General features: G+C 42.2%; 1 protein-coding gene across 1 annotated transcript; it reads right to left on the bottom strand.

Moving 5' to 3' along the window:
* Window positions 1-3,129: 3,129 nt before the first annotated feature.
* On the bottom strand, window positions 3,130-13,385 carry LOC308077479 (metalloreductase STEAP2-like). The gene is made up of 6 exons (XM_080418173.1): window positions 13,316-13,385; window positions 11,866-12,404; window positions 10,512-10,678; window positions 6,335-6,862; window positions 4,021-4,185; window positions 3,130-3,455 (listed from the first exon to the last, which is right to left on the bottom strand). The coding sequence occupies exons 2-6, from the start codon at window positions 12,329-12,331 to the stop codon at window positions 3,162-3,164; spliced, it is 1,620 nt and encodes a 539-aa protein (XP_080274299.1). The 5' UTR covers window positions 12,332-12,404; window positions 13,316-13,385; the 3' UTR covers window positions 3,130-3,161.
* Between the last annotated feature and the right edge of the window lie 41 nt (window positions 13,386-13,426).

The following is a 13,426-nucleotide window of genomic DNA, read 5'->3' as shown; positions in this document are numbered from 1 at the left end:
ATAATTGGAGAAAAAGTACAGTATTTTCCTCTGAGATGTAGTGGGGTATGAAATAAAAGTATTGACTACTAAGTATTTAAATACTGAAGAAAGTAAAAAATACCCCAAAATTGTACTTAAGTACAGTACTTGAGTACATGTAGGCTACTTAGTTTTTACACCACTGGATCTCACAGGCCAACTGCTGTGCAGCTAGGTAGACAATGCCACCTAGTGGACACATTTACTTAATGGTGACAGTACTGGCAGGGGTGACTACAAGTGTGTCGTCTGAGCTACGTATTGTTACTGCCCTGTTTCTTATTCTTATTTTCATTTGTAATAAAATGTCACTGACATCACAAGGTATTCTTCCTTTTATGTATGGGCCAGTATTATTAATTCATATCAGTCACTGTATTCCAGTGGGACGGCAGCCTACTATAAGTCTTAAACAATAAATATAAAATATAACCCTAACCCTCAACAGTGGGATAAAATCAATATGGTAACGTCGTATGCAAATGAGCCATGCGGTCAAATGTAAACAAATCGCTAGTGCAGTCTGGATCTGTCATGACCGCCATGGATGAACTTCAACCTGGTGTTTGCACGTTCTCCATTTTTGACCCGTTCATTCATCTACATAAACGTTTGGATTTCCACGAGGGTGGGAGTTGAATATGTGACTTCTGCTACATACCAGTTGCCCTATCCATAGCTTAGTCGGAAGAGCTCTTGACTTCAGGCCATAAGGTTATGGAATCGAATCCCACCACCGGTATCTCGGCATCTGAGCAGTCTAGCTAGCTCTCACGGATTACTATCTTTTTTCGCCTTTATCATAAAGGTTGCTAGACAATATATAGAGGATGAAATGCATAATTTATTAAATAATATAAAGGTAATATCAAATACATTGCAAAACACGAGAGACATGACGCTTTATTAGCAAGACAGTCTTTTATTATATTATTCCTCATTTTGCCTCATTTTTGTTTCCCCCTGAAACCCCTTTACTGTTGTCACAGGTAGTTAATAGCGATCATATCTTAGATTTATTGAATTTAGAGGGGGTGGGGGGGATTCTACCATTTCGTAATTCATTGTCACAGTCTTTTCAACAGATAATTATCTCTTTTACCACTGGGCACACACAATACAACGCCCATACGCCGTGCATACGCCGTCCATACGACGTCCGAGTCAGACCTCAGTCAGCAGCTGTTTTGCAAAAATTACATTGAAACGACGTCGACACACGTCTGACTCGGACGTCGTATGGACGGCGTATGCACGGCGTTTGGGCGTTGTATTGTGTGTGTGCCGAGTGGGTAGAGACGTCTGTTGAAACTTATTTACACACATACACATACAAGTATTTAATTGTCACAAACATCTTCCAAGCCTCTGTGGTGCAGGAGATGAATTGCTGTTTCATAAACACAAGGTTGTTGGTTCAAATCAAGTATTGAAATACCCTTAACATCTTCCATGCTTCTATAGCATGAGAGCCATGTCAGCGTTTTATAAACACAAAGGTCCCTGGTTTGAATCCCCTATTTTGTAACATATTTTTATAACATCTAACTCCTAACCTACGCTTCTGCTCCCACTGATTTTGTCCAAACATCACGTAAATCGGTACACACATGTGATCAAGACAGATTTGGAAGAAATGCCACCCTACATTTTTCTAATGGGCCTCATGGTGGTGCTACAACAGGCAGATTCACGTTTTGCCCAATACCTCTTGAACCGTAGTTCATACAATTAAAATATTTTTTTTACCTGGCCTGGCAGAGACCTGTGCTCCGAGGAGCACATTTTTCTAGTTAGTTAAGTCCCTTTTAATATAAAAATACAGCATTTAGTTAACACATATGAAACATTATGAAACTTGGAAGTAGATAACTGGCAATATACTTCAGAGCTGAACAGGAAGCTGTTATACTGTATATTAAATATAATATAATGTAATATGTAACGCCCGGGATTCGAACCGGGACACCAAAGCCATAGAGTGAACACAGTCAGCAGGCACCTTTATACACAATATTATTCGCTATGGTGTTATCACCTTGTTGGCAACCATCAATTATTTTCTTAGCATTCTATTCATTACTTTTTTGATTAACTGAATAATTGAGAAGCAAATGTATATCAATAAATCGATTAACCACATTAGCATTGTTTTATACTTGGCACAATGGTGTCATGGGAAAATAGTTAAAATAGCAGATCTATAAACTCACAACACGTCACATCACAAAGCATTGTGCGCTTGTAGATCGGTCATTTTCACTATCATTAAAATGTTTGGATTCTTTTTTTTTAAACTTTTCACTTTAATGGCATGCCCAAAATAGGGATCAATTACAAATTGATTATTTTATTAGATTAACGATTATTTTTTAGATAATCAATTAAACCACTATTGGAAAGCATAGTCTGTATGAGCAACAGAAAACATCAAAAATATTTTTTGATAAATTCTTGATCACAGCTCATGGGTCTCACATGTATAACACATAATGGATTGACACAATATTGCACAGTACAACAGTCAAAACACACTAAAAACACAAAAACCTGTTTGTTGTCGTTTTTTTTTTTGCCGAACTATGTGAAATAGGGAATAGGTATGCAAGTGGTACCATTCAGATGCAAGCACTGAATGGTAAACTAGCCATCATCAATCATAACTCCAGTCTGAGATGTGATCTCTACAGAAGGCTCACATTGTCCAGCCAGAGTGTGATTTGTTTGCCACTTATAGGAAAGGTTAACAACCCCTTGATGATTGCAACAATAATGCAAAGTTTAAAACAAGTTACAGAAATGATAAATTAAGTCACAGTAACAAGCAGGGCATAAAAGCAACATTTGGTCACATGTGGGCATATATTAACAACATTTTAGAATACATCTTTGCAGCATTGTTAAATGTTAATGTTTATACACCAAACAAAAAAAGAAATATATAGAAATATGACTACAAACTACAAAACCAAATATAAAACATACCTAATATAATGGAAAAAGTAATAAAAAGACGCTGAACCTATGGAATAAGAATATTCTGTTAAAGGCAAAAACAAATGAGTCAAGTGCATAAAGAGAGCAAATGTCTGTGGCAGCTTGTGTGCAAATCAAAATAAAGAAAAAGACAACCAGCCATTTTACATGATGGTGACTCTCTCTGGTGATATGTGCGTGACTGAGCCCACTGGGTCGAGGCGTTGGAAGGGGCCACGGATGTTCTCCCCACCCCGGCGGATGCGGTGGAGCTTACCAGCCACACAGGGGAGCAGCAGGAGCACCTTGCCCAGGATGACGCACACAGGCAGGGCCAGGGACACCACGAAGCTGGGCGGCAAGTAGAAACGGTATGCTTCTTCCTCAAAGGCTCGCTTCCAGCCAAAGAGCAGGGCGTGGAAGGTAGCGATGAGCAGGGCGATGTAGCCCAGAGTGGACTAATAGGGAGACAGGGGCAATTTTTAGGCTGTTTATGTTACACTGGACAGATCAGCTTTAATCCAGTAATAGTTTTCAGCAAATAAATTGTCATAAAATTGTCATGAAATATTCTATAGACATGTCCTACCCTCCTAAAAGAAAGATGATACTGACATGATAATGATGACCATGATAATGACATGATGCTGACATGATAATGACCATGACAATGACCATGAAAATGACATGATACTGACATGATAATGACCATGATAATGACATGATACTGACATGATACTGACCATGATACTGACCATGATAAAGACCATGATAAAGACCATAATAATGACATGATATTGACCATGATACTGCCCATGATACTGACCATGATCCTGACTATGATACGGACCATGATTCTGACATGATACTGACCATGATACTGACCATGATACCGACACGATAATGACCATTATAATGACATGATACAGACCTGATACTGACATGATCAACAACTCCTCACATGTGCACTGCAACCCACTGTTTAATCTATTGCCCTCCCCCCTTGACGGTGCTGGTGTTTACCTGTATGAAGCTGAATTCCCTCCAGTTGAGGGCGCTGTGGATGGAGGGGATGGAGGTCACGGCCAGGAGGGAGAGTAGCCCCAGACTCATGACGCCAAAGGAGACGTACATCTCCACCCGCCAAACCTCCTCCTCGTTCCACGAGTTCTCCACATTAGCATGGACCTGCCAACACACAAGCATTAAGTACAGTCAGGCCTGAGATCAACAGGTAAACTCCTTCCCAGACACGTTGCTAGGTCTCTACTAGGTTGGGGGCTTAGTCCCCCAGGCAACGGACACATGCACGCGCGCGCAAAAAAAATCGAGGATTTCAGCGGATTTGGGTACTTTTTTAGGTTAGGGTTATAGATATATAATTCAAAAAAAGAAATTAAATATATATATATATATATTTTTTAATTGGTCTTTATTGGTGGCTTTGGATAAAACATTGGTGGCTATAGCTGCTGAAGCCCCCGCGTAACGACGCCCCTGCTCCTTCCTGAACAATGTGATTTGAGATATGAAATGTTTGATAGGTCCAACCCAACATGGTGCAATTATATTCAGTTTTTTTTTTAACAGATTGCATGATCTGGTAGAAGAAACTCTCTAGTGCAGTTTTTCCCTCACTAACCCATCCACCTTTCAATCTCTCATGTCTATGACATGATACTGACCATGCTACTGACATGATACTGACATGATACTGACAATGATACTGACATGATACTGACCACGATACTGACATGCATTGTAAGGTTGTAGATATGCTATTTTACGTGTATAAATGAGGCATCCTCTTCCATCTTCAGCCCCAAACTAGTAATCACACAGGGGAGAGATCGTCAACAGACGCGGAATAATTCCACTGAGTCACAAGACCCAGTTTTCATCTAAATTTAGCAGTGTGTTAATTCTTAAAGTAAACATGTATCTCGCAGTCGACTGTTGGAGTCAGAGTGCCGGCTGGGAACCAGCTCTGTAGCAGAGACGGGAAGAAAAATGTCCAAAATGTGTTTCTCTCTGAGACTGTCTCAGTCCTTTCTTGTACACCCCTATGTATAAATATGTAGACACCTTTTCGTTTTGTTTTCTAAACCTTTTTGTTTAGTTTTCTTGATTCTTTCTTTCCCCCCTTACTCCCCCTGCCCCCCCCCCCTTTTGGAAACGATAAATAGTAAATACCATGGAACGTGCAGAAAAACTTTCACCCACTGTTTTACACAGTAAACCTGTGATGTGAATATAAAGATGATTCTGTGCCTTCTTCTTAATATGGGTCCTTTAAAGGGATATTTCACTTTCAGATAATTATGTTTGGGGTCATTTTAACGTCTACTCAGGCTTTTGTGAGCACCCCAGACAGTTTCTAAGTTGCTTGATTCAGTATTTAGATATTTGATATAAATGTTATCAGACACGCCCCCTTCCTAAACAAACCCATTGTAACTTCAAACTCCATTTTAACCATGAATCGAAAACACCAGTCCTTGGTTCTGGTGACTCATACCGCCCTCCTAATATGTGAGGGGCCCTGTTTTTTCAATTACTTTCTTCATATATCTTTTAAATTTTTATAAAATGAAAAAAACTAAGATACAATACAAAAAATATATAAAATGAATGAAAAAAGCAATCGAAAAAACATGGCCCCCTCACGTATTAGGGGGGCAGTATGAGTCACCAGATCCAAGGACGGGTGTTTTTGATGAATGAGTGGGTTTGTATAAATGAATATACCAAATGATAAATATCTAAATAAAATGAATATCAAATATCTAAATACTGAATCAAGCAACTTAAAAACAGTACCGGGTGCTCACAAAAGCCTGAGTAGACGTTAAAATGACCTGTCATGCATTCTTTCATCCTATCTTTTTCAGCTAATATAAATCAAGGCCATCCTCATAATATCTGAACAATGTAAGACTAAAACAAAATAAACTAAAGCTAGTCAACTCCTAAAACTAAAACTACTTAGTGTGAAACTAACTCAAACTAAACTGAAATCAAACACCAAACGAAATTGAAATACAAACTAATGAATATCTCAAAACTATAATATCTCCGGATGCAACCTAACATAATTACTGAGGGCATGGACCGGCACCAACCCCAAGCTTAACCCCAAAGTAGCCACTGCAAGGTAATTATACTTGCTGTTACTAAAATTAGAAGCTACTATGGCAGTAAATTATAAGGGAAAGCACGGGCACAGCCATTATTGTGGAGATGCAGTATGTTATCAAAAAAGATCACACACACACACACACACACACACACACACACACACACACACACACACACACAGTCGTCCGTGCCTCATTACCTGTTGGTAGGCCATGTTGAGGAGCAGATACCTCTCAGACCTCCTCATGGGCAGACAGAAGCTGTAGAGGACGTGAACGCAGGCCAGGAAGAAGCTGAGCAGTCCCAGCTGCTTCCGGCTCTGCAGCCAGTCCTCCAGCCAGCGGGGGAAGCGTCTGTACTTGGTACAGTAGTACAGCTGGTGGGCGGCCGCCAGCTGGCCCGGTAGATACACCAGGGCCAGCAGCGTGATGGCCACGGTGGGCAGCGTCCGGTTCACCATCTCGATCGGGATCTTATAGAAGTCACTCTGCTTGTGCTTCACGTACGGGTGGATGACGTCGCGCACGAAGCTGTAGGCGAAAAAGAAGATGGACAGGGCCACCGCGGCCAGAACGGGGCCCCTCCAGGCGGGGAACAGACGCACGGGCATGTTCTCGATGGCCCGCGACGACGACAAGGCGCCCATGTCCACGGGCTGGAGGTTGAGCTTTCGCGCCAGTTCCATGATATGTTGCCGAGCCTCCACAGAGTTACTGCAGATGTACACCTGCACGGGAGGACGGGACAACGGTTAGCCACATGAACCCTAGCGTCCTGGTGTGCCACGAGACAAGTCCAGGTGCGTTATTATTGTAATATATACAACTAGACAAAAAGATGTATTGACTGTTTAAACGCAAATTCGTTTTCATTGTCAGTGCATGATCATGTCAGTATAATGGTCAGTATCATGTCAGTGTCATGGTTAGTATCATGGTCAGTATCTTGGTCAGTATCATGTTAGTATCATGGTCAGTATCTTGGTCAGTATCATGTCAGTATCATGTTAGTATCATGTTAGTATCATGGTTAGTATCATGGTCAGTATCTTGGTCAGTATCATGTTAGTATCATGGTCAGTATCTTGGTCAGTATCATGTCAGTATCATGTCAGTATCATGTCAGTATCATGTTAGTATCATGGTTAGTATCATGGTCAGTATCTTGGTCAGTATCATGTTAGTATCATGGTCAGTATCTTGGTCAGTATCATGTCAGTATCATGTCAGATTGTCAGTATCATGTCAGTATCATGGTCAGTATCTTGGTCAGTATCATGTCAGTATCATGTTAGTATCATGTTAGTATCATGGTTAGTATCATGGTCAGTATCTTGGTCAGTATCATGTTAGTATCATGGTTAGTATCATGGTCAGTATCTTGGTCAGTATCATGTTAGTATCATGGTCAGTATCTTGGTCAGTATCATGTCAGTATCATGTCAGATTGTCAGTATCATGTCAGTATCATGGTCAGTATCTTGGTCAGTATCTTGGTCAGTATCATGTCAGTATCATGGTCAGTATCTTGGTCAGTTTCATGTCAGATTGTCACTATCATGTCAGTATCATGGTCAGTATCTTGGTCAGTATCGTGTTTTTTTATTGAATACTTTATTAACACGATTATTATACAATACAATAAAATACAATACAAAACCTATTGGAATAAAGATCAGTAGAATCATACGGTATATTTACAGAGAAAGGAGGGGTGGGGGTCAGAGGATTCTACTATCAAGGTGTTTAAGGAGTTAAACTATATTCACTATGGTTAGTATAATTCACTATGGTTAGTATAATGTCAGTATCATGGTCAGTATCATGGTCAGTATCATGTGACTGGGCATGTCACAGCCCTGTCACAGGGATGTCAGGCCCTGTCACAGCGCTGCCAGGACCTGTCACAGCCCTGTCACAGCTCTGTCACAGTGATGTCAGGCCCTGGCACAGGGTCTGAAAGCTCTGTGACAGGGTTGGTAACATGGCACCATGGTAACATGACAGGGCTAGTGACAGGGCCATGACAGCCCTGCCATTCAGTGCTATGAGAGGGGCCTGATGTGACAGGGCCTGACATCCACATCTATACTACAATTGGGATGCAGGCGCATGCGCGAGGTGTAACTGGTCACGCTGGTTTGACTGGTTTCGTCACGTCTTTCACCGCTGTTGCCAGATTGTGCACGAGCAACAAGCAACAAGCAACCAGCTTCATGAAAAAACACAAAGCTGCGCACTGCGCATGCGTCGACGCACTTTCTCTAACCAATTACACCCACTTCACGCTTACAACACCTGGACATGGCAACCCAACCTCACTCTCCGAGCCTATCAGCGTCGTCGCTCATCGTTCTGTGATTGACAGCAAAAGTTGGCCAATCAGGTGGCGAGTTCGAGTGAGCCCGAATGCAGCCGAGTGCAGCCTCAGTGCAGCCGACCAAACACGAACGGCAGCCATTGTTTCTCTGGGCAGTTTCTGTGGGCAGTTTTCTCCGCACTTTTCTCAGCTGTTTTAGAACTTCTAAAAGCTCTCAAACTTCTTCTTTGAGGCACGGAATTTACTTATAAGATATCGTTTGGATAGAATTTAGTTGTTTCACTTCATATATGTGGTCAATTAATCATGACAGAGCCTATTTAAAAATACAAATTCAGAGAACCGGCAGGGGCGGGCAGTCACACGCATGTATCCGAATAAGGCAACCTATTTTGGGCATGGCCATCTCAAAAGTCCCGTTGCGTCACATTAGTCGCGGAGGTGGCAAAAATGCACTGCAATTGGCTGAAGGGGAAAAACGATCATTCTTCATGAAAAAAAAAAAACAGCCGATGGGGTCCGCGATGTTTCACGGGGGTCCGCGATGTCTCGCGGGGGTCCCAAGACTCCCCGGGGGTCCTGGGTATTTTTTTAATATATTTTTTATCCCATGATTTTGTACCCCCAAACGATATTTTCTTTCTTTTGGGGGGGGGGGGGGGTTAGGGGGGGGGGGTACTAGACGTTCGGCCCGCGGGCCGAACTTCTAGTACAACACAATTCTACTTATAATTGTAACAGGCTAATTTTCTCTTCCTGTGAAGTAGGCTAATAATTACATAATTACATACATAATAATAATCACATACTAACAGTCCAGTGTCTTGAGAGAACTTGACGGGGTACTAGACGTTCGGCCCGCGGGCCGAACTTCTAGTACAATACAATTCTACTTATAATTGTAACAGGCACATTTTCTCTTCCTGTGAAGTAGGCTAATAATTACATAATTACATACATAATAATAATCACATACTAACAGTCCAATGTCTTGAGAGAACTTGTTGTGATGTGACGCTATATAAATAAAATTGATTGATTGATTTAAGTAACTGACCTGCAACACCCAGAATCAAACTAAGGACATTATGTTCATAGGGTTGATTCTCTGACCATTATACTATGGAAATGCTTCCACAATGATGATCATTTAATCCATCTTGTGTGGCCCAGTGTTGGAGTGCTCGGATTTGCCTTGGGATATGAATGGTGGCAGATGAACCTTTCCTCTCAGCCACATGCATCAAATCTGAAGGCAAATGAGTGTCTCTCAGCTATGCTCTCAGACAGGCACAGCGGTGACAGAGACCCCTACTGTCTAATGCTTCTATCAGCACTACCAGCTGCCATTTCTCAGTCTAAATATGAGGTGACTAAAGAAGGAAGGACACGGAAAGGGAGAGGATGAGTGAGACAAAGAGGGGAAGAAAGAGAGAGGGAGACAGAGAAATAGAAGGACATGCATGTCCTTCAGATCATTTGGAGCCTGAGAGAAAGATAGAGAGCAGAGTGCGATTGAAGAGATAACGTGATGCATAGCATGTAGTCTATTATGATATGTTTACAACAACATGTCATCACCGTGACATGTTAGTCATATTAGTCATGTTAATCCAGTCAGCTGCAGCTGTTTGCAAGAGAATGCCAGAGCGTGTCCTTCAAATGTCGCCAAATTAGATGCTCAAATCGACCACCAGTCTACAGCGATTGACGTCGAATGACAGCAGATACACGGGATCAACACAACCACAGGTATTTATAGAAACCACTATTCAAATTCAAATAAACAATGTGGACAGTTTATAAAATATATGAGAACTATTTGCTTCAACTATCAATTTGAATATGCTAAATAAAGAGATTAGGAGCTTCACAAAACAGGGGCATATGCCTTGATATCATTTACCACTGATTCACAGAAACAATAAGTTATATACTCTCTCTACTCATAATCACAACAATGTCCATGTAGACTCCATCCAGCTCACTACAGTGTTATAGTCTACCTCAGAATTCAATAGAATAGAGAAATATAGAGTTATCTGCAATGTTAATACCTGTCTGCTGGCATCCTTAGGGCTGGCCTGCTGCATGGCCCAGGCAGAGATGACGTTGAAGCCTTTGACTACCACAGACGCAGGCAGCAGTGAGGCCAGGTACTCTGCGTTGGACTCTGGGTACTGGTTGACCCGCCGGTTATTGCTCACATCCACCAGGATCTTTCCTGGAGGAAACATCACAACAGCTTAGCCAGGCCACAGGTTGCTTTTTATAGTCCAGCCTTGGTTTTATTAATTTTCATTTTTAATCCTCTCTCTAGATGAATGCTGGTTGCATCGCAGATATGTTTCACTTTTAACGTGCAATGCATTGTTGTCTCTCTGTTTATAGTATGTACAACTAGAAAGGGTGCTTCGTGGACCGCATATCTCTACCAGGCTGGGTGCACAAAAGGTTTGCAAGATTAGCTCTGGACTCATGCACAGACACAAGCACACACAATCACACACACAGGGGCAACAACATGATCTCTGCCCCTGGCCTTTTTGGCCCGGTGGATATAATTATGTGCATGATTTGTACCCAGCGTTATTTGTGAGGTTCAACAGTTTCATATGCACTCATTAAAGAAGAATTATAGAACGCTGGAGAGAAAAGTCACTACGGTCTGAATTACCTGGCATTATCGTTTTTGTTGCATTTCCGTTACTATACCCGGGAGGGATAGGTTTATCTGCTGTTTACAGTCCCAAGGGTGCTAGGATTGCTAGTACATAAATAAAGCAGAATAAATACAATATATAGCTAAACAGATACAGGAGGAAAGGTTGAGCTGTCAGGTGCTGGAGTTTGCACATCAAGTATAGTATAGTTATAGTAGGTTGACATGGCATGAACAAGACTGCTTTGGAAACAGCAAAAAGTCTCAACTCATCACCTTGATGTAGTAGACTGTTTTATATCGTTGCAATTTGCAAACCATAGTTTGACAAAAAAATTTACAAGTGGTTGCAAGTTTCAACTAGGCTCGTCGTAAACCTTTGGTTTGAACTAGGCTTAAGACATCTTTACCTTTTTATTTTCTAAAGATTTTGGTGTATTTAGGTTGGACAGCAGAGAGACAGGAAACTGAGGAAGACAAGCAATACAGGTCTCTGCCAGAATCAAACCTGCGATCATTTGGTTGACCATTTACCAGTTAAAATCACACACCCTTTTTATATACCTTTTTTTCTCCCACCCAGGATTCGACCCCAGGTCTCCCGCATGAGAGACCAAATTTCTACTGCTGAGCCAAGAGAAGACACCCACTTGGCTCATGAGATTCAGGCAGCACCACTTGTCAACCAGTAGGTGTCTTACCTGACACCAGGGGTGTACATTTTTCATTTTTGTCTGAGTGTGAGCTACCTTCCAGCAGGTGCTTGAGGTCCCACAGGAAGGAGTAGTGCTCGCGGCGTATGGCCAGGAAGACGACAGTGGCCTTCCCCACGGCGTCCTCGTGGTGTGTCACGTCCACCACGTGCGGGAAGAACTGTGCGGCGCGCTTGGGTTGCCTGCTGCCCACCGCCACGCGGAAGCCGCAGCGCAGCAGTCGGATGGTCAGGCACTTGGAGAAGTCCCCCGAGCCCAAGATGGCCACCATGGGCTTGGCTTCGGTGGAGGGCGAGGGCGGGATCATGGAAGACGTGGAGTAGGTGGAGGCGCCGCCCGCGGGGATGCCCACGTCACTGGAACCGTTCTTCAGCCCATTGTGTGGGAGGAAGGAGACTTCCTGCTGGTGCTGGAAGTTGTGCTGGGAGGCCGAGGACGAAGAGGAGGTTGTGGTGAAGACTGGGCTGCTGCCGCCAGCACCAGCCATGGAGATGGAATCCATATTTTGTCCCTTCCCTTCCTTTCCTCTCTCTCACCTGTCCCCCGTTTCTCCGTTTAGGAGGATGCGAGCAGGCCTGAGATACATTAGGAGACAGAGATAGAGGGAGAAAAACACACATGGGGGAAAGGACTAGAATTAATGGCTAAACCTTGTCTTGAGCAGTTCTCCCTTTAAGCTCAGATGTCACAGCATTACGCAACAGATTAGATCAAATCACAGAGATGTAGCCTATGTATGCCCCTGGCATTAATAGTATTATTAAAACAGATTGATCTAATCAGCTATAGACAGCAGACTGAAATAGTGAATGAGACATGTTATTGATATTTGCCTATAGGCTGATACTTGAACTTCAGTGCTTGTTTGATCATTAATCTGAGGTGGCATCTGCACATCCCTATACTGTGACATCGGATGAATAATAAAAATAATAATAATACAAATAAAAAAATAATAATACAATTAAGGGTAATAATAATCATAATAATAATAATAATAATAGCAAGCAGTGTGTAAAGACAGACAATGATGATTTTGTTCTGTTAATACACAAAATGTTTTCAGATGCCATTCCATGCGACCCATTAAACATGCCGCTGATATCTTCTGCAAATTGCAATAACGAGATAGTATAAATTGTAGTCTACTCTACAATGTCATTTGAAGCATGGTTGTTAAACGCGAATTTGAAGGGCAAAGCTTATATGAGCTGCACCTGTAGCGCGCAACGTAGACTGTATACACGACACGTCGTCAACTCTCCCTGATAACCTTGACAAGCTGAGAGGAGAAGAGACAGAGATCTATAGCCTAATCCACCACGTTTCTGAAATGATTCATGCAGAATACTGATTTACCACTAAATACTACTGTGGTGAGGACACGTCACATTAAGTAAATATCCGCAAGCAACATCAAACGCTACATATCAAAGATGAGTCGTCATCATATAATATTGCATGTGTAGCCTATACGTGTACCGACCTTTCATTGGACCTTTACGTATCGCGATCGCGTAGGAGGAACGACCACTCTATGGGAACGACAGAGCAAGTGGATCATCACTGGTCTCTGATGGTGGATCAGTCCTTCACA

This window comes from Gymnoscopelus braueri (assembly GCF_963280865.1).
Source record: "Gymnoscopelus braueri genome assembly, chromosome: 21".
Lineage (NCBI taxonomy): Eukaryota > Metazoa > Chordata > Actinopteri > Myctophiformes > Myctophidae > Gymnoscopelus > Gymnoscopelus braueri.
This window is presented reverse-complemented; position numbering and strand designations above follow the sequence as displayed.

Bases quoted from the DNA above. Each gene is read 5' to 3' on its own strand.
- LOC308077479 (XM_080418173.1), bottom strand. From the start codon at position 12,331: ATGGATTCCATCTCCATGGCTGGTGCTGGCGGCAGCAGCCCAGTCTTC. The intron at 6,863-10,511 runs GTATTAACATTG...CCTCCCGTGCAG, and splicing joins CTAAGGATGCCAGCAGACAG to GTGTACATCTGCAGTAACTC. The intron at 4,186-6,334 runs GTAATGAGGCAC...GTGTGTTGGCAG, and splicing joins TCAACATGGCCTACCAACAG to GTCCATGCTAATGTGGAGAA.